Source organism: Colossoma macropomum, unplaced genomic scaffold, assembly GCF_904425465.1.
Source record: "Colossoma macropomum unplaced genomic scaffold, Colossoma_macropomum, whole genome shotgun sequence".
Classification (NCBI taxonomy): Eukaryota; Metazoa; Chordata; class Actinopteri; order Characiformes; family Serrasalmidae; genus Colossoma; species Colossoma macropomum.
This window is the reverse complement of record NW_023494786.1, coordinates 31707433-31734102: the sequence shown is the minus strand read 5'-3', so window position 1 is coordinate 31734102 and position 26670 is coordinate 31707433. Positions and strand designations below refer to the sequence as shown.

General features: G+C 40.4%; 2 protein-coding genes across 6 annotated transcripts; both read left to right on the top strand.

The window, feature by feature from the left end:
* The first annotated feature begins 1891 nt into the window (after window positions 1-1891).
* On the top strand, window positions 1892-26560 carry LOC118804723 (cerebellin-2-like). Of its 2 annotated transcripts, XR_005007011.1 has the most exons (8): window positions 1892-2005; window positions 2227-2317; window positions 3501-3630; window positions 5126-5209; window positions 9463-9549; window positions 9720-9857; window positions 12268-12979; window positions 26362-26560. XR_005007011.1 is itself a non-coding variant. In XM_036565342.1 (7 exons), the coding sequence occupies exons 2-7, from the start codon at window positions 2255-2257 to the stop codon at window positions 12570-12572; spliced, it is 807 nt and encodes a 268-aa protein (XP_036421235.1). In that variant the 5' UTR covers window positions 1892-2005; window positions 2227-2254; the 3' UTR covers window positions 12573-13160. The 2 variants fall into 2 exon arrangements, 1 of the variants encoding a protein (XP_036421235.1); XM_036565342.1 differs by lacking the exon at window positions 26362-26560 and having other exon boundaries at window positions 12268-13160.
* On the top strand, window positions 1925-25941 carry LOC118804721 (cerebellin-2-like). 4 transcript variants are annotated; one of them, XM_036565340.1, is made up of 8 exons: window positions 15311-15611; window positions 16243-16316; window positions 17640-17733; window positions 18918-19053; window positions 19437-19520; window positions 20457-20543; window positions 20714-20851; window positions 25637-25941. In XM_036565340.1, the coding sequence occupies exons 3-8, from the start codon at window positions 17668-17670 to the stop codon at window positions 25939-25941; spliced, it is 816 nt and encodes a 271-aa protein (XP_036421233.1). In that variant the 5' UTR covers window positions 15311-15611; window positions 16243-16316; window positions 17640-17667. The 4 variants fall into 4 exon arrangements, with proteins under 4 accessions (XP_036421232.1, XP_036421233.1, XP_036421231.1 ...); XM_036565341.1 differs by lacking the exon at window positions 15311-15611 and adding an exon at window positions 16044-16056; XM_036565339.1 differs by lacking the exons at window positions 15311-15611; window positions 16243-16316 and adding an exon at window positions 1925-2005.
* Window positions 26561-26670: the final 110 nt, after the last annotated feature.

The window sequence follows — 26670 nt, the reverse complement described above, 5'->3', positions numbered from 1 at the left end:
CTGCTCACCTGTCTCCTGGACCGGTTTGACCACCATGGAGCTTCCCGCTGTACAACGCTGTGCAAACCTCACCCCTCATGAACTGACCCTCCTGATGATGCTGCCGCACAGACGCAAACTATTTAATCATAGATGTTGCTTCTCCTGCTTTTCCCCTTTTCTGTATCTTATACTGATGGTCAAACCTTATTTTCCGCTCTTATTGTTTGCCGTCCGGTGTCGACCAGAGGAGGATGGGTTCCTCTTTTGAGTCTTGGTTCCTCTCGAGTTTCTTCCTCTTAAGTCTTAGGGAGGTTTTCCTTGCTACTGTCGCCATTGGCGACGCTCATGGGGCCTCGGACCCTGAATTTTTCTGAAAAGCTGCTCTTGCAAGTTGAATCTCTGACGATGTTACAGCATACCTGGTCCTCCATCTCCCCCCCATCATTAAGTGTGATGCTAGCCAGCGCAGGCCTCTGTAAGCTGACTTGGAGGAGAAAAAGATGCGGTTGTGCTTCACATGTCTTGGAAGAAGCCTGTGCCAGCTTCACCCTCCTAGCACTGGTGGTGTCGTGTGACTGGGGACACTTAGCTAATGGGTGGAACTGGACGCGACTAAATTGAGCAGAAAGATTTGGTAAAGTTTTGATAAACTGCAAAAAATAATATCTTAGTGAGTGTAAACATCTTAAATGTAGTCAATAAATCTAATATTCCTCATTATGAGACTGTCATAAGAATATTATAAGATTAACTTATTTCTAGACATTTTTACTTGTTTTTAAGCAGTTTTATCTCGTAAAAGTGTCTTATTTCATTGGCAGATCATGTTACTTGTTTTAATTACTATTTCTTAAAATTAGCAAAATTATCTTCATTATTTCTCTAAACAAGTAAACTAATCTGCCAATGGAATAAGACACTTTCACCAGATAAAATCACTTAAAACAAGTAAAAATGTACAGAAACAGGTGGAATAATCTTATAATATTCTTACAACAGCCTCATAATGAGAGATATTAGATTTATTGACTATATTTAAGACGTTTTCACTTGTTAAGACATCATTTTTTGTAGTGTAAACATCCCTCACCCCCACCCTCTAAAGTCAGTCAAGTCAAATTTATTTGTATAGCGCTTTTTACAACTGATGTTGTCACAAAGCAGCTTCACAGAAATCCATTTAGGACAAAGTTTCAACATGAAATGTAAATCCTCCAGGTGAGCAAGCCAGGGGCGACAGTGGCAAGGAAAAACTCCCTCAGAGCTGAGGAAGAAACCTTGGGAGGAACCAAGGCTCACAAGGGGGGACCCATCCTCCTCTGGTCAAACTACCTACAAAATTATTATTCTACTAATATTAATAGTAGTAGTAGTAATAATAGTTAGGAGTCCACTTCAGTGTAGAGTGGGCAGCCAGTCCAAGGCAGGTGGCGGTGACTGGGGTGTGGGCAACTGGTTTGAAGCGGGTAGTCGGAGAGCTCTACAGACAATCATCCAGCAGTGTCCGGCCGGACAGGTGGGCAGTCGTTTTCTCGGAAGAAAGGTAGGGAGATGGAGTTAGTTTAGTTCTGTGTGGGTGTATGTATAATAATAAGTAAATCATTTCCAGAGTGTGGCTAACGACTCCGGCAGATCTGACTACAACAGCTTAACTAAAAGGAGCGAACCAAAAGGGCACACAGACACGGGAGCACCCTGAGACAATCTGGCATCCCTCCGCTCCACCGTCCACAAACCTGAGTGATCAGGGTGCGAGCGGCGGGACGACAGCAGCGTCTCAGTTTACTGTAAAGGTGTTACAGCACCCCAAGTTTTGGACTCAGCAGAGTGAACATTATTTTTTGCAGTGTGTTTATATGTAATGGCATGTGGTGAAATATTAACGGCAGGAAATAAAGCTGTTGTTTAGGGATGACACAGCTTTGTGTGAGGACCTTTATCAGTTTACCACTCTGACTCTGCACTGCACTCTCACAGTGACCTGAGGAGCTGCTTCACTCATCACTGACCCAGCCTTTAGACAGTAAGACGTCCACTTTAACTCTTTAACACTTTAATCTTCTCCGCTCTGTATTAAACTCCATATCTACTACTGTTGGGTGTGCAGGGCAGTTCTAGCAGTGCTCCAGTGAAGCTTTAGGCGAATATGTAAAACTACATCTCAGTGTTCTTGTCAGAAAATAAAAGTAAGAAGCACAGAGAAGACGGCAGTTCTGAACACTGCATTTCTGACTGTACGTGCAGAGAGGAGAAGCTCACACACTGTGCAGAGATGATGGTGAAGGTGCTGCAGGGGGCGGCTGTACTGGCCTGGTTATTGAGCTCAGCAGCTCTGGTGAGTATTATCATCATCATTCACTCACTATTCAAATACAATTTTGTAAACAATTCTGTAAAAAAGGTGATTTAAATTAGATATTATCATCATTGATAGTAAATGTTATTACACTGCAGAAAAAAACGTTCATCTTACAAGTGTAATTATCTTAAATATTGTCAATAAACCTAATATTTGTCCTTTTGAAACCATTGAAAGAATTTTGTATTTGTTTTAAGTAATTTTATTAAGTAAAATTCTCAGTATATTGGCAGATAATTTAGCTTGTTTTAGGAAATGTGCTTTAAACCAGTACATTGGAATAATTTCACTTAATAATATGACCTAAAACAAGTAACAAATTATGGAAATTAGCTAGATAATCTTAAAATAAGAGCACAGCCATCTCAAAATTGGAGATGTTAGATATATTGACTAGATTTAAGATCATTTGAGTTGACGAGAGACCATTTTTTGCTTTCTGTTGTAAGAATATTATGATTATTCCACCTGTTTCTGTACATTTTTACTTGTTTTAAGTGATTTTATCTGGTGAAAGTGTCTCATTCCATTGGCAGATTAGTTTACATGTTTTGAGAAATAATGAAGATAATTTTGCTCATTTCAAGAAATTATGATTAAAACAAGGAACATGATCTGACAATGAAATAAGACACTTTTATAAGATAAAACTGCTTAAAAACAAGTAAAAATGTCTAGAAATAAGTTAAATAATCGTATAATATTTGTACGACAGTCTCATAATGAGAAATATTCGATATATTGACTACATTTAAGATGTTTACACTCACTAAGACTTCATTTTTTGCAGTGTATGGAGAGGTCAACATCCATTTTTCCCAAAAAGAAGCCGAAACGTAGACTTATCTGACCACAGCGCACATTTCCACCGTCTTTCAGACCATCTGAGATGACCAACTTTTTTTGTGTGTTGCAGGCATTAAGTTCAAAATTTGTTTATATAGACAAAATGCAATCAAGTTGGTCAGTGAAAACAATAAAAGTCATTTCTTTTAACTGTTCTTTGAACTTTATTTTGTAAATAATGTTCAAGAGAGTTTAAAAAATCACACATTCTTGCTTTTATTGCTTTTTAAAAAATGTCCCAACTTTTCTAGAAATGGGATCACAAATGAGATTACAATAAAAGTTACATGTGTATTAAATAAATTGTAATCAGGGTGTGGTCAGTGGGCGGACTGTCCGAGCTGCTGCTAATAACGACGTTGAGGTTTTGACTGAAGCTCTGATTGACGACTTCAAGCAGTTCATTAAAACGCAGCTGGAAAACCTCAAAACAGAAAATAAAGGTAAACATTACTCAGATCTTTGGTTAGATTGGTAACACTTTACTGTAGGGTACTGTTCGTAGGGCTACATGACACCTACATAAGCTTGTCCTAACAACTGACATAGCTCTACACAACTGTTTATAAATGCTTATTCCAACAGGCGTCATCTGTCATAAAGGTTACTTTAGCCGACTTTGATCAAAATTGGCAAACGTAACCTTTATAGTAAATGACGCCTGTTGGAATAAACATTTATAAACATTTATGTAGGGTTATGTCAGTTGTTAGGACAAGCTTATGTAGGTGTCATGTAGCCTTATGAACAGTACCCTACAGTGAAGTGTCATAATGTTCATATATTGATTTTCTGCTAATCTAATAAAACATCATTTTCTATATGTGTATATATTTGTTATATTTCAGTTAATGTAACTGCCTACATAAACTATAGACAGCAATAAGTCCTACTTAGAAAATCAACAATACATGTAAACCAGTGGCTCCAAACTTTTGTATGTGCATTTGTGGTCCTTGGGTTCTCCTCAGCTTCCCAGTCATTTATATATATATATATATATATATATATATATATATATATATATATATATATATATATGGGTCATTCTACAGAAATGTCAACTTCTCTGTCTCTCTATAGGAGTCACTGGTGTTACTGATCCTCATTGGTGTTACACATAAGAAAGGAAACACCAGAGACATTTTAATGAACAATGCATTTTACAAAACGGCTGCTACAGAGCATCAAACCACATGTTGTCAATCATGGAACATCCACTAAAATATGGAATTTAATCCATTTGTGTTCTATTTTTTCACAATTGCCTCAGAATAAAGTCGGTCACACCAGTGACTTCAGCTAAAAGCTTCATATGAAATCATGAGCTAAATCAGAAAATCCCTGATAACTGAAAGACACAGTGGACTCACCATGTGCTTTTCTTCATAGATCCTAGGTAGGTAGGTAATTTGAGGTAAAAGGAAGTCGAGATTTTTTATTATGCAGTGACACGACTCCTGGGGACCACAACTTTTGTTTTATATTTTATAATATTTATTTAGCATTAGTTTTCTTTATGTTATTTAATTTATATATTCCATAGTCATGTATAGATTATTGTAGTCAAAATATGGCCCTCAGCCTTTACACTGTGACGATGAGCTCTTCTGTGGTGCTTGGAGTTCTATAGACCCGATTTATAAACCAATATTGCTAAATTGAGGCTCAAGAAGATGAAATTGTTTTATTTTAAAATTTAAATAAAATGTATCCCTAACATGGTTTTTAAGTGTAATATAGCTAGGGACACAAAAATGGACGTTTCTGTAGAATGACCTTACATATATATATATATCTGTGGATAAAAACAGCTAATTTGGCTGTAAAGAAATTCAAACTGGCGCTGACCATCAAAATGCATGATTGCTGATTCCTGAGCTTAAAGAGTTTCTGTTACGATCTTTTCTTGTTTCCTGCTAATGTGAACTTTCTAAGCTTTGAAGACGGAGCTGGAAGTTTACGTCTCCAAACAACAGTCAGTCCTTCAACAGGTGCAGGAGATCCAACAGCACAGCAGTGGTAAGAAAGACGGTGTACGTGAGAAATATGCACTGCTTGTTGTGCTGTATTGTATTGTACCCCGGCGTGTCGCCTGGCCCTTGGCTTCGGTGGCTATAGGCCTGAATATTTTTGAACCATAAAAATAATGTTAATTTGTTGTTTTTATGTTTCAAATGTTGTTTCTAGTTTGAATTTAGACAGCAAGAGTTGAATTAAATGACTATTCAGCATTTTAAACTATCAATAAATATCAGAATCACTCAATTTCACCAAGGATGTTACACTTTTTGTCACTACTAAAACAATCACAGCACTGTTTCACTGGTGACAATTTTAGCTCATTTTGAGCAGAACTCAAAAACGTCAGCCAGTACACGACCAGCAAACACAGCTTTGAACAGCTGTACACACAAAAAATCATTATATTTTTATTAAAACACAACTTTACTTAATTGCAGAAAATAAGCATTTCAATAGTGACAATTCTGAAAGTTCTACATGGATTTGTAGACTTTGGGACACTTTTACTTCAAAACAATGAAACAAAATTTTCAACTAAGGTGGAACTTCTTTTAAGGTGGCACAGAATTTAAGGTGGAACTATATTTAAGGTGGCCCAGAATTTAAGGTGGAACTCTCTTTAAGGTAGCACTAATCGGGGCCTTGTCGTGGCGGAAGGGCTTGTGTGGTCTAGGGATCTTCAGAGCTAAGTCATCGGGAGCAACATGCTCCTGGTAGGGTCTCCCAGGGCGAACAGGTCTGGAGTGAAGACCCAGACTAACTCGATCCAAAAACCTCCATGATAAATGGACACAGAGCATCGTGTACCCTGCCTGGGAGAGGGTCACCGGGACCTACCCCTGGAGCCAGGCCTGGGGGTAGCGTCCCTCGGCGAGCGCCTGGCGGCCGGGCAGCCCACGTAACCCGGCCGGGCTCAGCCCGAAGAGGCAACATGGGGAGACCATGTGGGCCCACCACCCGCAAGGTCCAGCATGGGGGAGTGGTGCAGTGCCGTATAGGCAGTGGGAGATTGCAGGGGGGCCCTTGGTGGCCTAGGCCCCTGCGGCAGAAACTGGCTCTTGGTACGTGGAATGTAACCTCACTGGGGGGGAAGGAGCCGGAGCTTGTGCGGGAGGTTGAGAGGTACCAAGGGGCTCACCTCCACCCACAGTATCGGCTCTGGAACCAAACTCCTGGATAGGGGTTGGTCCCTCTCCTACTCCGGGGTTGCACAAGGTGAGAGGCGCCGGGCGGGTGTGGGGATACTCACGAGTCCCTGGCTGGCGGCAGTTGGAGTTTGTCCCGGTGGACGAGAGGGTCGCCTCAATGCATATTAAAATCGCAGAGAGGAAAACTCTGACTGTTGTGTGTGCTTATGCACCAAACAACAGGTCGGAGTATTCGGCCTTCTTGGAGCAAGTGGGCGGGGTTCTGGAAAGGGTCCCGACTACAGACTCCATAGTCTTACTGGGAGACTTCAATGCTCATGTTGGCAATGACTGGGAGAACTGGAGAGGCGTGATTGGGAAGAACGGCCTGCCCGATCTAAACCCGAATGGTGAATTGTTATTGGACTTCTGTGCCAGGCATGGATTGTCCATAACGAACACCAAGTTCGAACACAAGGATGTTCATAAGTGTACATGGTACCAGAGCTCCTTGGGTCAAAGGTCAATGATCGACTTTGTTGTCGTTTCATCTGACTTGGGACCATATGTTCTGGACACTCGGGTGAAGAGAGGTGCTGAGCTGTCAACTGATCACCATCTGGTGGTGAGTTGGATCAGATGGCAGGGAAGACTGAGGGTTAGACCTGGTAGGCCCAAGGGAATAGTGAGGGTGTGCTGGGAACGACTGTCCGAGGCCCCTGTTCGGAATGATTTTAACTCCCACCTCCGGGAGAGCTTTTCTCATGTCCCGGAGGAGGTAGGGGACATGAGAATGAATGGACCCTGTTCAAAACCTCCATTGTGGAAGCTGCCAGGCGCAGCTGTGGCCAAAAGCTTAATGGTGCCTGTCATGGCGGTAACCCAAGAACCCCCTGGTGGACACCGGTGGTGAGGGAGGTCGTCAAGCTGAAGAAAGAGGCCTTTAGGGACTGGATGGCCCGAAGGACTCCCGATTCAGCAGATAGGTACCGATATGCAAAAAAGGTGGCAGCTGCAACGGTGGCAGAAGCAAAATCCAGGGCGTGGGAGGAGTTTGGTGAGGCCATGGAAAAAGACTTTCGGTCGGCCTCGAGGAGGTTCTGAACAACTGTCCGGCGACTCAGGAGTGGTCGGGGTGGCTGCGCCCAGGCTGTATTCAGCAGGGCTGGAGAAACTCTGACTTCAAATGAGGATATTGTCGGTCGGTGGAAAGAGCACTTTGAGGAACTCCTTAATCCGGGTGACATGCCTCCCTCACGGGAGTCAGGGCCAGAGGCCTCTGGCGTGTCAAGCTCCATTTCCCTGGTGGAGGTCACTGAGGTAGTTGGCAAGCTCTTCAGTGGCAAGGCACCGGGGGTGGATGAGATTCGTCCAGAGATGCTTAAGGCTCTGGATATTGTGGGGCTGTCGTGGCTGACACGCCTCTGCAATAGTGCATGGACCTCGGGAACAGTACCCTTGGACTGGCAGACCGGGGTGGTGGTCCCTATTTTCAAGAAACGGGACCGGAGGGTGTGTGCCAACTATCGGGGTATCACACTGCTCAGCCTCCCTGGGAAAGTCTATGCCAAGGTGCTGGAAAGGAGACTTCGACTGATAGTTGAACCTCAGATTGAGGAGGAACAATGCGGATTCCGTCCTGGCCGTGGAACAATGGACCAGCTTTTCACCCTCTCACGGATTGTTGAGGGGGCATGGGAGTTTGCCAGCCCAGTCTACATGTGTTTTGTGGATTTGGAGAAGGCTTACGACCGTGTTCCCCGAGATATCTTGTGGGAGGTCCTCCGGGAGTATGGGGTGCCGGGGTTACTACTCCGGGCCATTCAATCTCTGTACGCCCAGAGTGAGAGCTGTGTTCGTATACTCGGCATTAAGTCGGACTCTTTCAGTGTTAGCGTTGGTCTCCACTCCTGTTTGTGATATTCATGGACAGGGTGTCAAGGCGTAGCTGGGGTCAGGAGGGCATTATGCGTGGAGGCCGGAGGGTGGCGTCTCTGCTATTTGCAGATGATGTTGTTCTTTTGGCTGGATCACATGGATGCCTCCAGCGCACACTGGAGTGGTTTGCAGCTGAGTGTGAAGCGGCTGGTATGCGGATCAGCACCTCCAAGTCTGAGTCCATGGTCTTAGCCCGGAAAAGGATGGTATGTCCACTCCAGGTAGGGGGAAGGGACTTGCCCCAGGTGGAGGAGTTTAAGTATCTCGGGGTCTTGTTCACGAGTGATGGGAAGAAGGGTCGTGAGATCGACCGCAGGCTGGGACAAGCGGCAGCAGTAATGCGGTCGCTGTACTGGACTGTAGTGGTGAAGTGGGAGCTGAACCGTAAGGCGAAGCTCTCTGTTTACCGATCGGCCTACATCCCGACCCTCACCTATGGTCATGAGCTGTGGGTAATGACCGAAAGAATGAGATCGCGAATACAAGCGGCAGAAATGAGCTTTCTTCGCAGGGTGGCAGGCTACACTCTATTTGATAGGGTGAGGAGCTCGGCCATCCGGGAGGAGCTCAGAGTAGAGCCGCTACTCCTCCGCATTGAGAGGAGCCAGCTCGGGCATCTGATCCGGATGCCCCCGGGACGCCTCCCGGTGGGGGTGTATCAGGCACGGCCTACCGGAATAAGACCCCGGGGTCGTCCTAGGACCCGCTGGAGGGATTATATCTCCAAGTTGGCCTGGGAGCGGCTTGGGGTCCCCGGTAATGAGCTGGAGGAAGTTGCGGGGGACAGGGTCACCTGGGATTCTCTGCTCTCCCAACTGCTACCGCGACCCTATCTGGACTAAGCGGTTAACGATGATGATGATGATGATGAAACGAAGGTGGCACAGAATTTAAGGTGGAAGTACATTTAAGGTGGCACTGAATTTTTTGCTGAAAAAAAAGCAAAAAGTACCTTATAAATGATGATTTTGCATATATTTAGCATATTGTGATCTCTGTTAATGCCCTGTGTTTAAATAGATCAGAACATAATCCTTGTGAAATATTTTAGGACTGAATACGTTTTAATATGGAATCTCAGTTTGGACTGATTCAATGGTCCACATACGACTGAATTCACCTACATTTCTTTTTATAATATGAAACACAGTATAAATCAGAACTCTCTCATTTGGATTTCATCAGATTTGGATGCCAAGATTGCATCAGCTGCCTCCAAACAGGACCTGCAGTCAGTTGTACAGAAGGTGGACGAGCTGAAAACGAAGGGAGGTATGTTATATACAGTCTCCTCTGATAGTGCTGGAACAGCAAGGCCAGCTGTTTTTTATTTTGTTTTTGCTCATTAGTCATCATCATTCTGCAAAAGTCACCTTAATAAATTTCTTTCTAATCAAAAATCATGTCATCATTTTCCTCTTTTCCACTTCTTCTTTTTAAAGATGAGCCAAAAGTGGCCTTTTCAGCCACACTTTCAAACCTAGAACATGGTCACAAATTCTTTACGTCAAAGGAAGGACTCACTCTGGCCTACACAAACGCTTTCACCAACATCGGCAATGCATATGACCCAAATACAGGTACTGTAAGGCTCTACTGTTCATTATATACCTACAGTTCTATTCTGTATCTGCTGTTTTATTATATATATCTGTGTCTCTCAATCCTGATCCACACAGCTCAGTTCATAGTGTGTTCCATTCTGAAGGCAGCTGCCTAACTAGTCACTGCATTCAAAGGCAGCTCTCTCTCTCGTTGGGCAGCATTTTAACCGAGAAGGAATCTTAGTAGGCATCGCATTCGGGACAGAGCTTCAGAGCCATCACACGTCATAACTTTCACTGCGCTGTACACATTTTATCTGTTTTACTCGCAGGCGCTGGTTAACTTACACTCACCTCAGTGAATGAGGACAGCTCCGAACAGCAGCAGCTGTTTGGAAATGTGTCTATGAAGAACAGGCCGCTTTACGGAGTCGTATCTGTTATATATACTCGACTTTGCGCCCCAGATAAATACAGATAATTGTACTAGTTTGTGAATCATTTCTCTTAATTCACTGTCCTCATCCACCTTAATGAACCTGCTTTATTTCTAACATGTAAAGGATAAAAACTACGTATAATTTTGTACAAAATGCACTCAGAAAAAAAGGATCGCACACAGTCTGTTAAGCTGCTAGTATGCATTTTATTTTATGCATTCTCATCTGATGTATGAGCTCCTAGTCCAGGGGTGTTTAATTAGAATTCAACAGTGGTGGACAGTAACTAAGTCAATGTAATTCATTGCTGTACTTAAGTAGTTTTTTTCCTGTATCTGTACTTTACTGAAGTTTTTTTTCCATTTTGGGCGACTTTTTAATTTCACTTCACATTTCAAAGTCAGATATCTCACTTTTTACTCCACTACATTATGAGAAATCTGTCGTTCCTTTTGTCTTATGTGTGTATAAAAACATAACATGTCAAAATGAATGAAGCGCGAAGAAGCACAACAAATCATGGCACAGCGGTCACTTAGTTTTGAGCTTGTTTTGACCTGTTGGTCATACCGACCCAGCGCAGCACACGGTTCAACATCAGTGCAGCAGCGTAAAATTTTGGGAGAGTCTATTCAACATAAATGATGATTGAACTTTGTGTAAATAGACCACAATATAGAAATATGAATGAATTTACATAAACACTTTCATTTTATAGTAAATAGTTTAGGCTAGTTTATGTTTATGAACAGAGACCTACAGATGCAGTTTAGTAAAGGAAAACTCATCTGTGAATCTGAGTTTAAAGCAAGTTTTTATTAAACTTAACTAAGTTGCAAATAAATCTTAAACTGAAACTTTTCATGGCCACTCAGTTCTACCTGATGGAAACTGTTTGCCTTCAGTGTTTTGTGCTTATGATCATTTTAATAAACATCAGCGTCACTAATTAATGACATTCTGTTAAAAGACTGGTTTACCAAGAGAGACACTGGAGTATTTTCACCTAAAATGATTTGAATGCAAATACTTTTGTACTTCTACTCAAGTGGAGGTCTAAAGGGAGGAACTTCTCCTTTTACTGGAGTAATATTTTACCTTGGGTGTCTCTACTTTAACTCAAGTACATGGTTTGTGTACTTCGTCCACCACTGGAATTCAATAAGGTCCAGTTAGAGAAAATTTCCTCAGGCAAAGGTCCAGAACATCATAATGTCTAAGTTGGATTATGATTCAGTGCCATATACTGTTTACTGAAGTAGCCTAGTAGGTATATCAACATCTTCTTCAGTCAACAACTGAATGTCAAATCAAATAAAGTACAATTCAGTCATATTTCAACAATATTTATTGTCCATTTTCTCTTTTTAGAGCACAACATGTTAAATAACTTCCCTCTGACTCACTTTCTTCTCTGACTGCTGTTTCTCGCCTCGTCCCATCCCTTTGTGTGCGTCACTCACTCGAGTCTCAGTGCTCATCGTAATGCACAGATCTGATTGGCTGAGTGGCTTCACGTGTGATATTTGTAACGTATGCGATTGGTCTGTGAGTCTCCCGGGCCGTTAAAGCGGCACCGTAAGGGTTAGAAAATAGGACCACCCTGTCGCAGTGAAATAATTCTCCATAGTTTATCGGTTATAGGTCCAGGTCCGCATAGGACAGCGTCTGGGCTCTGGACTCGGACTGCAGTCCGCCTATTAGTGACCTCTGTCCTAGTCTGAAATGTAGCCGACGTTAGTTCCTGATCACAGACAAAATCCCTGAGTACAGAATCAAATCGATTGCTATTTACATACAAAACGTGCTACTAGACCCTAGTTAAACTACCTTAGAAGGCAGCTGCCTTGTGCTGCCTTCCGAATGGGACAGCCTTCGCCTCGGGAGTGCTTAGACCTACTTAGACAGCTCTGCCTCCCAGTTGAAACGCACCATCAGTGGTTTGGACAGTCTCTGACCGTTTGTGCATGTGAACAGTAATTCAGTATTAACTGTATCCTCTGCAGGTATCTTCACTGCCCCTGTGAAAGGAGTCTATTTCTTCAGCTTTTCTGTCTTCAACCCGTATGACTACTCAAGTTCAGCCCCACAGGTTGGAACTGGAGTTGCCCTGATGAAAAACGATGCCCGTATCCTCTCAGTGACCGATAACCCTCCAGGGGTAGACACAGAGGACACTGGGGCGGGGTCAGCCTATCTCCTGTTGAATAAAGGAGACCAGGTGTATCTGAGGCTCTTGAACAATCGCAAGATTTATACAAATGGAAACAAACGAAACACTTTCAGTGGCCACCTCGTCTTCGCAATGTAGACTTTGCAGTGCTTTTGAAAGAGATCACATCCTGTCTATCAGTTATCAATATTTCATCATTGATTTTAAGTGATTTGCTGTGACTAGCTACAGAAGTATGTGGACACATGACTATCACACCTGTATAAGCTTGCTAGACATCCCATTCAAAACTACAGGCATTCATATGGAGTATTCACAATATTCACAATACTATTACACAAGAGTAGCACTTACAGTTGACTGGGGCAGATCTAGCAGATCTAATTTCATTAACAAACAGTGCCATGTTTAAAGTCAATGAGCTCTTCAGTACTACCATTCTGCTGCCAATGATTGTCTATGGAGACTGCATGGCTTTGTTGCTTGATTTTGTACACCTGACAGCAATGGGTGTGGCTGAAACACCTGAACTCAATAATTAGGAGGTTTGTCCACATACTATCTACTATGGTGTAATCTTATTGAATCCCACATGAATTTGTTTTATTGTTTAATTTTTAATCAGCTAATCCATTTAATGCTTTTCCTGAATGATTTATTATTTTTCTCAGCATTATAAAAACTGTTTTTGTCTGATAAATTCTCTGAATAAATCTGGCAAAGGCATTTTGGTCTGTTTACAGGTCATTTTTTATTGAACCTACAAAACCTTACACTACACTTTTTTGATGTTATTAACCCTCTAGAATCCCAGGCTCATTACATACTAAGGCTTATTATCCAGTAACCACAGGATTTCAGTGCAAACTGGAAGTGTGTTTGATAAAATGGCCAATAAATGTAATGTATTATCTCTAATCTAACTGTATTCAAAACAGCCTGGGGAGTCATGATGTGTAGGACTGCAAAACTAGAACATTTTCATTTTTAAATATTCAAACATTCTTTTAATTTAATTAATATTAAAGTCAATTTTATTTTTCATAGCACGTTTTGCAGCAGGGATTGTTACAAAGCAGCTTTACAGAAAATCCAGGTCTGAGCCCCCTTGAGCAAGCCAGTCATTAATTAGTGACGCTGATGTCTATTAAAATTATCATAAGCACAAAACACTGAAGGTAAACAGTTTCCATCAGGTAGAACTGAGTGGCTCTGAAATAACTTTTTACAAACAAGCAAAGTTTCAGTTTAAGATTTATTTGAACTTAGTTACAAGTTTAAGTTTAATAAAAACTTTAAACTCAGATTCACAAATGAGTTTCCTTTACTAAACTGCATCTGTAGGTCTCTGTTCATAAACATAAACTAGCCTAAACTAATTTACTATAAAATGAAATGTGTTTGTATAAATTCAGAATAAAGACACGTCAGTCACAACTGCATATGAGTACATATTTCTATATTGTGGTCTGTTTACACAAAGTTAGGTTAGTTCATCATTTATGTTGAATAGACTCTCCCAAAATTTTACGCTGCTGCACTGATGTTGAACCGTGTGCTGCACTGGGTCGGTATGACCAACAGGTCAAAACAAGCTCAAAACTAAGTGACCGCTGTGCCCTGATTGGTGTTTTTGCTTCGCGCTTCTTTCGTTTTGACATGTTACATTTTTATTCACACATAAACCAAAAGGAACGACAGATTTCTCATAATGTAGTGGAGTAAAAAGTGAGATATCTGACTAACTGAAATGTAGTGGAGTGAAAGTAAAAAGTCGCCCAAAATGGAAAAACTTCAGTAAAGTACAGATACACGAAAAAACTACTTAAGTACAGTAATGAACTACATTGACTTAGTTACTGTCCACCACTGGTAGACTCAGAACTCAGGTGAGGAGGATCGCTGGAATGACTGTCTATTGGTTGCTGGTGATGATGGAGGAGTCATGTGGTCTCCCCCTGAATCATGGGAACTGGAGTTTTCCAGGCAGTCCATTGACTCAAGTGAGCCAGCAGGTTAAAGGGAACCAGTAGAGGAGGCGTCCTTGGCAGGAGGCGTGACAAAGAGCAAGAGGATGAAACACTGAGAGGAACCAAGACACAAAATGGGAACCCATCCTCCTCAGGCCAAGACTGGTACCAGTGGATTTATGGTACCAGTGGATTTAAGGTACTACAGCTTTAACACACTCTACAGTGATCAAGCTACATCACTTTATGAAATTCAAATTTCCAGTGTTAGTAACTGGATTTTTTAAGCCAACTTAATGTCCGTTCACAAACTCCCCCTTTCATGTTTTTAATTATGTTTTTCTTTATATTATTTTAAAAGATTACACTGTGAACATTTAATGATGAATGAAATAACGTAATCATATAAGTGTGGTATGGCATTGTTTGATGCCCTGATTGTAAAATAAAGGGGTCACTATAATGTAAATAAAGCATAGTTTGGCTTTTTTAATGTAAACGTTTATATAAAGTAAAACAGAAATCAAAATAACTGATAATCAAAAAAGTGTGGAATAGTTAATATGTTTTTCACTGGAACGGCTCAGTTTAGCACTGGAGCTATGAGGCTAATGTAGCTAACAAACACTAGAAGCGAATAGTCACCCAAATCATTCACATTTTATGTTAAGTTAAATTCAGTAAATAAGCACTAAATGTGCATTAAAGTGTGCTTTTATTTGCTCTTAGAAAATCAACAATAACATGCACCCAAACTTTTGCATATGGTGGTGGATCTTCAGCGTAAAAATTCAAGATTAGCACTTATTAATCAAAAAGAAATAACAGAAATTCTGAATGTAATTCAGCACTGTCCTGATCCACGTCCACAAGCCTGCACCACCTTAATGAAGAGCTGGATGGGGTCTGAGTGGGGGTGTAACTGTATTGGAGCTGTGTACATTATTAAATGGACACAGTCTGTTGTAATGTCAAATGATTTGAATCTCAGTGGAGTTTAAGGTGGTTTAATGATGAGCACAGAGGCCTGTGGAGATGCTCTGCGTTCATATGTGGTGAAATATTAACGGCAGGAAATAAAGCTGTTGTTTAGGGATGACACAGCTTTGTGTGAGGACCTTTATCAGTTTACCACTCTGACTCTGCACTGCACTCTCACAGTGACCTGAGGAGCTGCTCCACTCTTCACTGACCCACGCTTTAGACGGTAAGACGTCCACTTTAACTCTTTAACACTTTAATCTTCTCCGCTCTGTATTAAACTCCATATCTACTACTGTTGGGTGTGCAGGGCAGTTCTAGCAGTGCTCCAGTGATGCTTTGGGCGAATGTGTAAAACAAAAAAACAACAACAACAAAAAAGATATATAATAATAATAATAATAATATGCTTATCTTTGTTTGTGCAGCTCAAATTGCTTTACAGAAGCCTGATGATGTTTTACAACAGACAATGCCAGATAAAGTTAAAAAGAAATATCGAAGAGACGTACAATTTTAATGAAATGAGTTGAAGAGATACGTTTTAAGATGCTTCTTCAAAGTGAGCTCTGAGCTTGTCCGTCTAATAAAAGGTGAACTGAGCTCCACAGCAGAATAACTGAAAGAGTCTCTCCATGTTTTCTGTATTTTACTGAAGGTGTTTGCAGAAGGTCAGTATCTACAGATCTTAGATCACATGCTGGAACATAAACAGACAAACACCCTGTGATGTAAGCAGAGCTTTAAAGTCATTTAGAGCATTAAAAACTTGTAGCGTCTATCCTGAACGATACAGGCAGCCAGTGCAGTTATTTTAAAACAGGAGTGATCTGATCTCTCTGTTCTGTTTTTGTCAGGATGCTGCTGCATTTCGTACGAGTTGTAAGGAATGTATTGCGACATCCACTGAGAAATATCTGACGCACAGCTGGTTAGTCTGTCTACGGAGTCTTGAACATCAGAAGGAATGGAAATGTATAATTACATGCCTTCAGCATAGCTATGGAAATGTAGATGATGTTTCCTAATGACATCACTTAGAGGTAGCATGTACAAATAGAAAAGCAAAGGCCCTAAAACTGAACCCTGTGGGACTCCACAAAAATGTTAAATCTCTTCACTGAATGATTTCCCAGTGAAACCAAGAATTCTGCATTAAATATGATTGGTACTATGCTAAAACTGTGCCTGAGAGGCCGACCCAGTATCCAAGGTAGTTTATTAGAATTTTTTGGTCAATGGTATCAAAAGCTGCACTAAGATCGAATAAGACCAGGGCTAATAAGACCATGAACTAATGCTGTCTCAGTACTACGGTTAGAACGAAAACCTGATTGAAACTGCTCAAATAACTTGTTTGATAGTAGAAACACATTTAATTGTTTGCAAGTTACTTTTTCTAGGACTTTACTTAAAAAGGAAGACTAGACATTGGTCTAAAATGATTTGTACTGGAGGATCCATGCTACTCTTTTTCAGTAGGGGTTTCACTAGGACAGTGAAGCCCTTACTGAACATGGAACATGAAGGTTAAAAATGCTTCATTTCTGCCTACTTTGCTCAGACACTGTGCAAAGGGTATTCTATTTTGTGTTCTTTACTAATTTAATATAGAAATACAGTAAGTTTCTTTTTATTACGAATGATATTAGCAGCAAAAAAATCTGAGTGAAAAGTAGCATCTTTGAAATTTCAACAAGAATTTCAGAATTTCTTAGCATCTGTCTACGTTTTGTGCACTCAAGCAGCTACAACTCTGATCACTAACAGTGTCAAAGGCCTCTGATCAGTAGATTAAATCCACCTGAGAGGCATCTGAACACAGACGGCCTTAAAACGGTCTGTTTCACAAATTTGCTTAAGTTGGAACAGCGACCTAGAAATAGTGCAGAATCCTCAGTGTTTCTTCTTTGTTTTACTTCTCATGACTTTTCTTTGTTTTAAATGTTTCAAAATGAATAAAATCTGTTCTGTATTTGCAGGATTAAATAAAAACAACCCTAGATTTTCAAAGTGGTCTCAGACTTTTGGACCCCCACTGTACACTTTAACTCTTTACCACTTTAATCTTCTCCACTCTGTATTAAACTCCATATCTACTACTGTTGGGTGTGCAGGGCAGTTCTAGCAGTGCTCCAGTGAAGCTTTAGGCGAATATGTAAAACTACATCTCAGTGTTATTGTCAGAAAATAAAAGTAAGAAGCACAGACAAGACGGCAGTTCTGAACACTGCATTTCTGACTGTACGTGCAGAGAGGAGAAGCTCACACACTGTGCAGAGATGATGGTGAAGGTGGTGCTGCAGGGGGCGGCTGTACTGGCCTGGTTATTGAGCTCAGCAGCTCTGGTGAGTATTATCATCATCATTCACTCACTATTCAAGTACAATTTTGTAAACAATTCTGTAAAAAAGGTGATTTAAATTAGATATTATCATCACTGATAGTAAATGTTATTACACTGCAGAAAAAAACGTTCATCTTACAAGTGTAATTATTTTAAATATTGTCAATAAACCTAATATTTGTCCTTTTGAAACCATTGAAAGAATTTTGTATTAGTTTTAAGTAATTTTATTAAGTAAAATTCTCAGTATATTGGCAGATAATTTAGCTTGTTTTAGGAAATGTGCTTTAAACCAGTACATTGGAATAATTTCACTTAATAAAATGACCTAAAACAAGTAACAAATTATGGAAATTAGCTAGATAATCTTAAAATAAGAGCACAGCCATCTCAAAATTGGAGATGTTAGATATATTGACTAGATTTAAGATCATTTGAGTTGACGAGAGACCATTTTTTGCTTTCTGTTGTAAGAATATTATGATTATGCCACCTGTTTCTGTACATTTTTACTTGTTTTAAGTGATTTTATCTGGTGAAAGTGTCTTATTCCATTGGCAGATTAGTTTACATGTTTTAGAGAAATAATGAAGATAATTTTGCTCATTTCAAGAAATAATGATTAAAACAAGTAACATGATCTGACAATGAAACAAGACACTTTTATAAGAAAAACTGCTTAAAAACAAGTAAAAATGTTTAGAAATAAGTGAAATAATCGTATAATATTTGTACGACAGTCTCATAATGAGAAATATTCTATATATTGACTACATTTAAGATGTTTACACTCACTAAGACATGATTTTTTGCAGTGTATGGAGAGGTCAACATCCATTTTTCCCAAAAAGAAGCTGAAATGTAGACTTATCTGACCACAGCGCACATTTCCACCATCTTTCAGACCATCTGAGATGACCAACTTGTTTTGTGTGTTGCAGGCATTAAGTTCAAAATTTGTTTATATAGACAAAATGCAATCAAGTTGGTCAGTGAAAACAATAAAAGTCATTTCTTTTAACTGTTCTTTGAACTTTATTTTGTAAATAATGTTCAAGAGAGTTTAAAAAAATCACACATTCTTGCTTTTATTGCTTTTTAAAAAATGTCCCAACTTTTCTAGAAATGGGATCACAAATGAGATTACAATAAAAGTTACATGTGTATTAAATAAATTGTAATCAGGGTGTGGTCAGTGGGCGGACTGTCCGAGCTGCTGCTGATGACGATGTTGAGGTTTTGACTGAAGCTCTGATGGACGTCTTCAAGCAGTTAAAGTCCATTAAAACACAGCTGGAAAACCTCAAAACAGAAAATAAAGGTAAACATTACTCAGATCTTTGGTTAGATTGGTAACACTTTACTGTAGGGTACTGTTCGTAGGGCTACGTGACACCTACATAAGCTTGTCCTAACAACTGACATAGCTCTACACAACTGTTTATAAATGCTTATTCCAACAGGCGTCATCTGTCATAAAGGTTACTTTAGCCGACTTTGATCAAAATTGGCAAACGTAACCTTTATAGTGAATGACGCCTGTTGACCTTACATATATATATATCTGTGGATAAAAACAGCTAATTTGGCTGTAAAGAAATTCAAACTGGCGCTGACCATCAAAATGCATGATTGCTGATTCCTGAGCTTAAAGAGTTTCTGTAATGATCTTTTCTTGTTTCCTGCTAATGTGAACTTTCTAAGCTTTGAAGACGGAGCTGGAAGTTTACGTCTCCAAACAACAGTCAGTCCTTCAACAGGTGCAGGAGATCCAACAGCACAGCAGTGGTAAGAAAGACGGTGTACGTAAGAAATATGCACTGCCTGTTGTGCTGTATTGTATTGTACCCCGGCGTGTCGCCTGGCCCTTGGCTTCGGTGGCTATAGGCCTGAATATTTTTGAACCATAAAAATAATGTTAATTTGTTGTTTTTATGTTTCAAATGTTGTTTCTAGTTTGAATTTAGACAGCAAGAGTTGAATTAAATGACTATTCAGCATTTTAAACTATCAATAAATATCAGAATCACTTAATTTCACCAAGGATGTTACACTTTTTGTCATTACTAAAACAATCACAGCACTGTTTCACTGGTGACAATTTTAGCTCATTTTGAGCAGAACTCAAAAACGTCAGTAAACACAGCTTTGAACAGCTGTACACACAAAAAATCATTATATTTTTATTAAAACACAACTTTACTTAATTGCAGAAAATAAGCGTTTCAATAGTGACAATTCTGAAAGCTCTACATGGATTTGTAGACTTTGGGACACTTTTACTTCAAAACAATGAAACAAAATTTTCAACTAAGGTGGAACTTCTTTTAAGGTGGCACAGAATTTAAGGTGGAACTATATTTTTAGGTGGCCCGGAATTTAAGGTGGAACTCTCTTTAAGGTAGCACTAAAACGAAGGTGGCACAGAATTTAAGGTGGAAGTACATTTAAGGTGGCACTGAATTTTTTGCTGAAAAAAAAGCAAAAAGTACCTTATAAATGATGATTTTGCATATATTTAGCATATTGTGATCTCTGTTAATGCCCTGTGTTTAAGTAGATCAGAACATAATCCTTGCAAATATTTTAGGACTGAATACGTTTTAATATGGAATCTCAGTTTGGACTGATTCAATGGTCCACATACGACTGAATTCACCTACATTTCTTTTTATAATATGAAACACAGTATAAATCAGAACTCTCTCATTTGGGTTTCATCAGATTTGGACGCCAAGATTGCATCAGCTGCCTCCAAACAGGACCTGCAGTCAGTTGTACAGAAGGTGGACGAGCTGAAAACGAAGGGAGGTATGTTATATACAGTCTCCTCTGATAGTGCTGGAACAGCAAGGCCAGCTGTTTTTTATTTTGTTTTTGCTCATTAGTCATCATCATTCTGCAAAAGTCACCTTAATGAATTTCTTTCTAATCAAAAATCATGTGATCATTTTCCTCTTTTCCACTTCTTCTTTTTAAAGATGAGCCAAAAGTGGCCTTTTCAGCCACACTTTCAAACCTAGAAAATAGTAACAAATTCTTTACGTCAACGGAAGGACTCACTCTGGCCTACACAAACGCTTTCACCAACATCGGCAACGCATATGACCCGAATACAGGTACTGTAAGGCTCTACTGTTCATTATATATCAGTTCTATTCTGTATCTGCTATTTTATTATATACAGTCCTGCTCACCATTATTGGCACCCCTTCCTTTTTTGCATAACCTGTACAATATCTTCAGAAATAAATGTAAATGTACCAAAGTTATATCTTCAGGATTTTTTAATTGTAGGTCCAAAGTAATACAACAAAAAAAACATTGTTTTTCAACTTGCATGTTGCAATTTTAAAGAAGAAACAGAATAAACAGCATGTGCAGCAATAAAGGCACCCCTTGTTAATATTTGGTTGCACACCCTTTGGCTGTGATGACAGCCTCCAAACGTTTCTTGTAGCCATCTATAAGCTTCTTGCACTTCTCAGCTGGTATTTTTTCCCACTCTTCCTTTGCAGTTTGTTCAAGCTCTTGAATGTTTGCAGGATTCTTTTTCCCAATGGCAGATTTCAACTCACCCCAAAGATTTTCAATGGGATTGAGGTCAGGACTCATTGCTGGCCATTTTACAACAGTCCATTTTTTCCTTTTAAACCATTCCCGTGTACTTTTGGATGTGTGCTTTGGGTCATTGTCTTGATGGAATACCCATGATCTTTGGCTCAAACCAAGTTTTCTTACACTGGGTAGGACATTTTCGCTCTAAAATCTCTTGATAATTCTCTGATTTCATGATTCCTGTGATACGGTCAAGGCCTCCAGTACCAGACGCAGCAAAGCAACCCCACAACATTATGGATCCTCCACCATGCTTAACTGCTGGTAGGGTGTTCTTTTCCTTATAAGCTCCATTGCGCCGACTGTAAACAAACTGTTGCTTTGCATTGCCAAAAAGCTCTATTTTTGTTTCATCTGTCCACAAAACATTGTCCCAGAATGATTGTGGTTTGTCAAGGTACTCTTTGGCAAAGATCAGTCGTTCCTTTTTATGTCTTTTCTTTAGCAATGGTTTCTTCCTTGGCCTTCGCCCATAAAGCTCTGCATGGTTTAGTGTGCGGCGTATGGTACTTGTTGAAACCATGACCCCAGACTGTTCCAGGTTGGCCTTCAGTTCTTTGGATGTTTGCCTTGGTGTTTTTTCCACCATTCGCACCAACCTTCGAAGACTTCTCTTGTCAATTTTCCTCTTTCCCCCACGTCCAGGGAGGTTCTTGACAGTTCCATGCTTGGCAAACTTCTTAATAACATTGCGCACTGTTGAAACTGGGATACCAAGGTCTTTGGAGATGGCCTTATACCCTTTGGAAGTCTTGTGTTTGCTAATAATAGCACTTCTGATGTCCTCAGACAGCTCCTTTGTCTTCACCATTGTAACAAATGAACATGGCCCAACGTATGGCTTTTAATTTTTACCCGATTTTCTCCCCAATTTAGTCGTCTCCAATTCCACCCGCTAGTTAGGACTCCCCCAATCACACGATGCTATCAACGCTAGGAGGGTGAAGGCTAACACAGGCTTCCTCCGAGACCTATGAAGCCACCGCTTCTTTTCGAGCTGCCGCTCACGCAACGTCATTGGACAGCCGAACGCGCTCGGAGGAAAGCGCCAACCGCCAGATCTGTTACGTCAACTAACAGACGCCTGCGCTGACTAGCATCGCGCTGAGTGATGGGGGAGAAGGGGGGGCCATCCCACCCACCCAGAGAGAGCGAGGCCAATTGTGCTCTCTCGGACTCCCGGCTACGGACGGCTGTAGCATCACCAGGGATCGAACTCGCGATCGCCTGATGATAGGGCCAACGCTTAGACGGTTGCGCCACTCGGGAGCAACGTATGGCTTTTTAAATTCATGTCACATGGGCACTGAATTTGTCACAGGTGATTATCATTTGCGATTTACCACAGGTGAGTGAAAATGTGTTTCCGTACTAATTTAATGTAAAGGGTGCCAATACCAGTGTCACAGCAAGCTTTAGGTTTTTTCTGTTTTTCCCTCACATTGTTTTTTGTTTTAAATTGTTGTTTATAGTTTACTCATTTGTTTTAAATATGAGTGCTCTATACAAAAAACTGTTTCAGTTGATTAATTTTTTCAGGGGATATTCCACAATATGTACTTAAACTTCATGGGTGCCAATAATGATGAGCAGGACTGTATATCTGTGCACCTGTGTCTCTCAATCCTGATCCACACAGCTCAGTTCATAGTGCGTTCCATTCTGAAGGCAGCTGCCTAACTAGTCACTGCATTCAAAGGCAGCTCTCTCTCTCGTTGGGCAGCATTTTAACCGAGAAGGAATCTTAGTAGGCATCGCATTCGGGACAGAGCTTCAGAGCCATCACACGTCATAACACTGCGCTGTACACATTTTATCTGTTTTACTCGCAGGCGCTGGTTAACTTACACTCACCTCAGTGAATGAGGACAGCTCCGAACAGCAGCAGCTGTTTGGAAATGTGTCTATGAAGAACAGGCCGCTTTACGGAGTCGTATCTGTTATATATACTCGACTTTGCGCCCCAGATAAATACAGATAATTGTACTAGTTTGTGAATCATTTCTCTTAATTCACTGTCCTCATCCACCTTAATGAACCTGCTTTATTTCTAACATGTAAAGGATAAAAACTACGTATAATTTTGTACAAAATGCACTCAGAAAAAAAGGATCGCACACAGTCTGTTAAGCTGCTAGTATGCATTTTATTTTATGCATTCTCATCTGATGTATGAGCTCCTAGTCCAGGGGTGTTTAACTAGAATTCAACAGTGGTGGACAGTAACTAAGTCAATGTAATTCATTGCTGTACTTAAGTAGTTTTTTTTCGTGTATCTGTACTTTACTGAAGTTTTTTTTCCATTTTGGGCGACTTTTTATGTGTCTTATGTGTGTATAAAAACATATCATGTCAAAATGAATGAAGCGCAAAGAAGCACAACAAATCATGGCACAGTGGTCACTTAGTTTTGAACTTGCTTTGACCTGTTGGTCATACCGACCCAGCGCAGCACACGGTTCAACATCAGTGCAGCAGCGTAAAATTTTGGGAGAGTCTATTCAACATAAATGATGATTGAACTTTGTGTAAATAGACCACAATATAGAAATATGAATGAATTTATATAAACACTTTCATTTTCATATTAAATTAGTTTAGGCTAGTTTATGTTTATGAACAGAGACCTACAGATGCAGTTTAGTAAAGGAAACTCATTTGTGAATCTGAGTTTAAAGTTTTTATTAAACTTAAACTTGTAACTAAGTTTAAATAAATCTTAAGCTGAAACTTTGCTTGTTTGTAAAAAGTGATTTCAGAGCCACTCAGTTCTACCTGATGGAAACTGTTTGCCTTCAGTGTTTTGTGCTTATGATAATTTTAATAGACATCAGCGTCACTAATTAATGACTCTATTAAAAGTCTGGTTTACCAAGAGAGACACTGGAGTATTTTCACCTACAATGAGTTAATGAAGCGAGTCTTGTTAAAGAAATGATAATAGGACATCAAAGTCATAATTAATCTTTTAGTACTTTCACTTTTGATACTTAAGTACATTTGAAGGTAAATACTTTTGTACTTCTACTCAAGTGGAGGTCTAAAGGGAGGAACTTCTCCTTTTACTGGAGTAATATTTTACCTTGGTGTCTCTACTTTAACTCAAGTACATGGTTTGTGTACTTCGTCCACCACTGGAATTCAATAAGGTCCAGTTAGAGAAAATTTCCTCAGGCAAAGGTCCAGAACATCATAATGTCTGACTTGCATCATGATTCAGTGCCATATACTGTTAACTGAAGTAGCCTAGTAGGTATATCAACATCTTCTTCAGTCAACAACTGAATGTCAAATCAAATAAAGTACAGTTCAGTCATATTTCAACAATATTTATTGTCCATTTTCTCTTTTTAGAGCACGTCATGTGAAATAACCTCCCTCTGACTCACTTTCTTCTCTGACTGCTGTTTCTCGCCTCGTCCCTCCCTTGTGTGTACATCACTCACTCGAGTCTCAGTGCTCATCGTAATGCACAGATCTGATTGGCTGAGTGGCTTCACGTGTGATATTTGTAACGCATGCGATTGGTCTGTGAGTCTCCCGGGCCGTTAAAGCGGCACCGTAAGGGGTAGAAAATAGGACCACCCTGTTGCAGTTAAATAATTCTCCATAGTTTATCGGTTATAGGTCCAGGTCCGCATAGGACAGCGTCTGGGTCTGGACTCGGACTGCAGTCCGCCTATTAGTGACCTCTGTCCTAGTCTGAAATGTAGCCGTCATCATTCACCCAACACTGACGTGACTGTGATAAGCACAGCAATACAAGACAAGAAGAGCAGGCAGAAATAAGCATTTGTGGTGTTTATTTTTAAAAGCGTTTTATTTCTGAATGTCTACATCGTCCAGTATGTTGAAGTATTTTTCATCGTTTAGGGAGAACGTCAGTTTACAGCGCCTTTCCGCCGTGTTTCTACCCCCACCATACGCTCGGCAAGTGAGCTGCTCAGTGGTTCGGCGCAGCTTTTCACCGCTCCTCTTCCTCAGCCCCTCAGACAGCTCCTCTCCGCTTCTGTAACGTTAGTTCCTGATCACAGACAAAATCCCTGAGTACAGAATCAAATCGATTGTTATTTACATACAAAACGTGCTACTAGACCCTAGTTAAACTACCTTAGAAGGCAGCTGCCTTGTGCTGCCTTCCGAATGGGACAGCCTTCGCCTCGGGAGCGCTTAGACCTACTTAGACAGCTCTGCCTCCCAGTTGGAACGCACCATCAGTGGTTTGGACAGTCTCTGACCGTTTGTGCATGTGAACAGTAATTCAGTATTAACTGTATCCTCTGCAGGTATCTTCACTGCCCCTGTGAAAGGAGTCTATTTCTTCAGCTTTTCTGTCTTCAACCCGTATGACTACTCAAGTTCAGCCCCACAGGTTGGAACTGGAGTTGCCCTGATGAAAAACGATGCCCGTATCCTCTCAGTGACCGATAACCCTCCAGGGGTAGACACAGAGGACACTGGGGCGGGGTCAGCCTGTCTCCTGTTGAATAAAGGAGACCAGGTGTATCTGAGGCTCTTGAACAATCGCAAGATTTATACAGATGGAAACAAACGAAACACTTTCAGTGGCCACCTCGTCTTCGCAATGTAGACTTTGCAGTGCTTTTGAAAGAGATCACATCCTGTCTATCAGTTATCAATATTTCCTCATTGATTTTAAGTGATTTGCTGTGACTAGCTATAAACTACATGGCCAGAAGTATGTGGACACATGACTATCACACCTGTATAAGCTTGCTAGACATCCCATTCAAAACTACAGGCATTCATATGGAGTATTCACAATATTCACAATACTATTACACAAGAGTAGCACTTACAGTTGACTGGGGCAGATCTAGCAGATCTAATTTCATTAACAAACAGTGCCATGTTTAAAGTCAATGAGCTCTTCAGTACTACCATTCTGCTGCCAATGATTGTCTATGGAGACTGCATGGCTTTGTTGCTTGATTTTGTACACCTGACAGCAATGGGTGTGGCTGAAACACCTGAACTCAATAATTAGGAGGTTTGTCCACATACTTTTGGCCATATAGTGTATATCTACTATGGTGTAATCTTATTAAATCCCACATGAATTTGTTTTATTGTTTAATTTTTAATCAGCTGATCCATTTAATGCTTTTCCTGAATGATTTATTATTTTTCTCAGCATTATAAAAACTGTTTTTGTCTGATAAATTCTCTGAATAAATCTGGCAAAGGCATTTTGGGCTGTTTACAAGTCGTTTTTTTATTGAACCTACAAAACTTTACACTACACTTTTTTGATGTTATTAACCCTCTAGAATCCCAGGCTCATTACATACTAAGGCTT

What these genes read in the sequence shown, in the direction of transcription:
- LOC118804723 (XM_036565342.1), top strand. Translation starts at nt 2,255, where the DNA reads ATGATGGTGAAGGTGCTGCAGGGGGCGGCTGTACTGGCCTGGTTATTG. An exon ending in TATTGAGCTCAGCAGCTCTG is followed by an intron (nt 2,318 to 3,500) that starts GTGAGTATTATC and finishes AATTGTAATCAG; the next exon opens with GGTGTGGTCAGTGGGCGGAC. An exon ending in GATCCAACAGCACAGCAGTG is followed by an intron (nt 5,210 to 9,462) that starts GTAAGAAAGACG and finishes GGATTTCATCAG; the next exon opens with ATTTGGATGCCAAGATTGCA.
- LOC118804721 (XM_036565339.1), top strand. Translation starts at nt 17,668, where the DNA reads ATGATGGTGAAGGTGGTGCTGCAGGGGGCGGCTGTACTGGCCTGGTTA. An exon ending in CGAGCTGAAAACGAAGGGAG is followed by an intron (nt 20,544 to 20,713) that starts GTATGTTATATA and finishes TTCTTTTTAAAG; the next exon opens with ATGAGCCAAAAGTGGCCTTT. An exon ending in CGCATATGACCCGAATACAG is followed by an intron (nt 20,852 to 25,636) that starts GTACTGTAAGGC and finishes TATCCTCTGCAG; the next exon opens with GTATCTTCACTGCCCCTGTG.